General features: G+C 42.5%; 1 protein-coding gene across 1 annotated transcript; it reads right to left on the minus strand.

The window, feature by feature from the left end:
* Positions 1–7: 7 nt before the first annotated feature.
* Positions 8–1,095, minus strand: LOC119343512. Its single transcript, XM_037614430.1, has 2 exons — positions 580–1,095; positions 8–446 (listed from the first exon to the last, which is right to left on the minus strand). Exons 1-2 carry the CDS (start codon positions 853–855, stop codon positions 228–230), a joined length of 495 nt encoding a protein of 164 aa, XP_037470327.1. The 5' UTR covers positions 856–1,095; the 3' UTR covers positions 8–227.
* Between the last annotated feature and the right edge of the window lie 884 nt (positions 1,096–1,979).

Here is a 1,979-nt window from a genome sequence, read left to right on the forward strand (position 1 = left end):
TTGGTGACTCATGGTGCCATTTAGATCATACATATAGCTGGGAATTAAACAGAGTTCCATAAAAAGTGCAATAAAAGGCAGAATGGTATGTAAAATGCACTAAAACAAATTCTTAATGACTTAATTTGACTTCTTGTGTATCCAGTACAAGAAGATACTTTCTAACCAAGCAGACTCTTGAAACAAATGCCAGCTCGATTGAAAGGGAATGGAATGGTACATTAGGATTATGCAAGATTGCAAGTGCAAGCAGACATGTTCCGCTCCAAAAGGCATAGGACAGAATAAATATCACTTAGCAGAGAGCATGTAAAGACCTGTTCCACCGTAGCACGATCGGCCTTCTCATGGTTCCTTATTTTGCCAATTGATGTGTCCCTTATGCTGTCCCTGATTGCAGTCGTTACCGAATTTGACATCCCCACGTTCATTCTACCTTCCCACTCCTTATAAATAATACAAAATCAATCACATAAGATATTGAACACAACGTACCATAACACGAGACTGTAGATAACATGCACAAGCAAATAATTCACCACGCTAGGATCTCTAAGGCGAAGAGTTGACGCTGCATACCTCCAAGGGCGTGGCCCGGATGTGGGAGGCGAGCTTCTGCGTGCGATTGGAGAGCGGCTGAAAGGGGCGGGAGAGCACGCCGCCGTGCGCATTCGGCCTCCGCGCCGCGGCCGCGCCTCCGACGATCGAGAAGGCGGCGGATAGCCGGGCTGAACCATCATGGCTCTCGACGGCGTCGAGCCAGTCCAGGCCATCGCCCACTTCGGAGTCGGAGACATCTTCCGAGACGTCGGACTCGGACCACTCGTCCGCACGGTCGAGCTCGACGTGCACCATCTTCGACGACAGAATGCTCGACGTTCACCGAGATCTGTGCATTGATGCTCTTCGCGAGCCACCGCCCACGCGCAGAGTCGCCGCCGCTCCCCGCGCGCTGATCCGCTGCTCTTGCGGCCGCCCCGTTGTCGTGCCGTCGCGCCGTTGCCTTCTCTTGCTCGCTTGTGCCTGCGCTGTGGGCGGTGTGGCGGCTGGGATGGGGGGATGAGATTTCTTAGTTAGGGTTCGATTTGTGGCTAGGGCCGTGCCTGGCGTGATGCATACCCGGCACGGCACGTGGCTAAACGCACGCCTTGGCCAGGCCCGCGTTTATTTTATTTATTTTATTTCACATCTATATTTATCTTTATCTTTATCTTTATCTAACTAATTAATTTATTATCTTTATCTTTATACCTTATATTTATTATTTATTAATTAATAATAAAGCAAATTGGGTTTCTTTCGTCCGTCATGCCATTTTTCAAAAAAGTCCCTCTATTTCAGATAATTCAACCCGCAGTCCTGTTTTAAGTTAAAACGAATCATTATTTTCATATTTTACACAAAAGTCCCTATTTTTTCTTGAAATCAACCCGCCTTCCGGATTTGAGTCACACACGAACCGTTATTTTACATTTTTCGAACCCCCCTGATGTTTTAGGTAATTCATCCGTGGATCATATTTAAGTCAAACAAATGCTTTTTAAAATCATCCATATCTTTTAAATCGTAACTCCGATTTGAACATGTTATATATGAAATTTGATTAGAAAAATATGTAGAATACGAATATGAGATTATTTTTACCTTTTAAGTATCTTTAAATATTATTTTGGAATATATTTGAGTCAAACCAAATGATTTTCTAAATTATCTGTATCTTTTAAACCGTAACTTTGGTTTTAACATATTATATATGAAATTTTATTAGAAAAATGTGTGGAATCTAAATATGATGTTAATTTTACTTGTTAAATATTTTTAAAATATTGTTATGGAAGCAAACTTACAATTTATAGCGCAAAATCCGTTTTTTCGTACCGGCGGCGATCTGGATTGCAAATAAACACTCCACTATAACCATATACGGATAAGAAAACATCGATAACTACACGTGCATACCTCTGAAAAATGTCGCAAGG

The sequence above is a fragment of the Triticum dicoccoides genome, unplaced genomic scaffold (assembly GCF_002162155.2).
Source record: "Triticum dicoccoides isolate Atlit2015 ecotype Zavitan unplaced genomic scaffold, WEW_v2.0 scaffold130525, whole genome shotgun sequence".
NCBI classification, from domain to species: Eukaryota; Viridiplantae; Streptophyta; class Magnoliopsida; order Poales; family Poaceae; genus Triticum; species Triticum dicoccoides.

What these genes read in the sequence shown, in the direction of transcription:
- LOC119343512 (XM_037614430.1), bottom strand. Translation starts at nt 855, where the DNA reads ATGGTGCACGTCGAGCTCGACCGTGCGGACGAGTGGTCCGAGTCCGAC. An exon ending in TCCGGGCCACGCCCTTGGAG is followed by an intron (nt 447 to 579) that starts GTATGCAGCGTC and finishes ATTATTTATAAG; the next exon opens with GAGTGGGAAGGTAGAATGAA.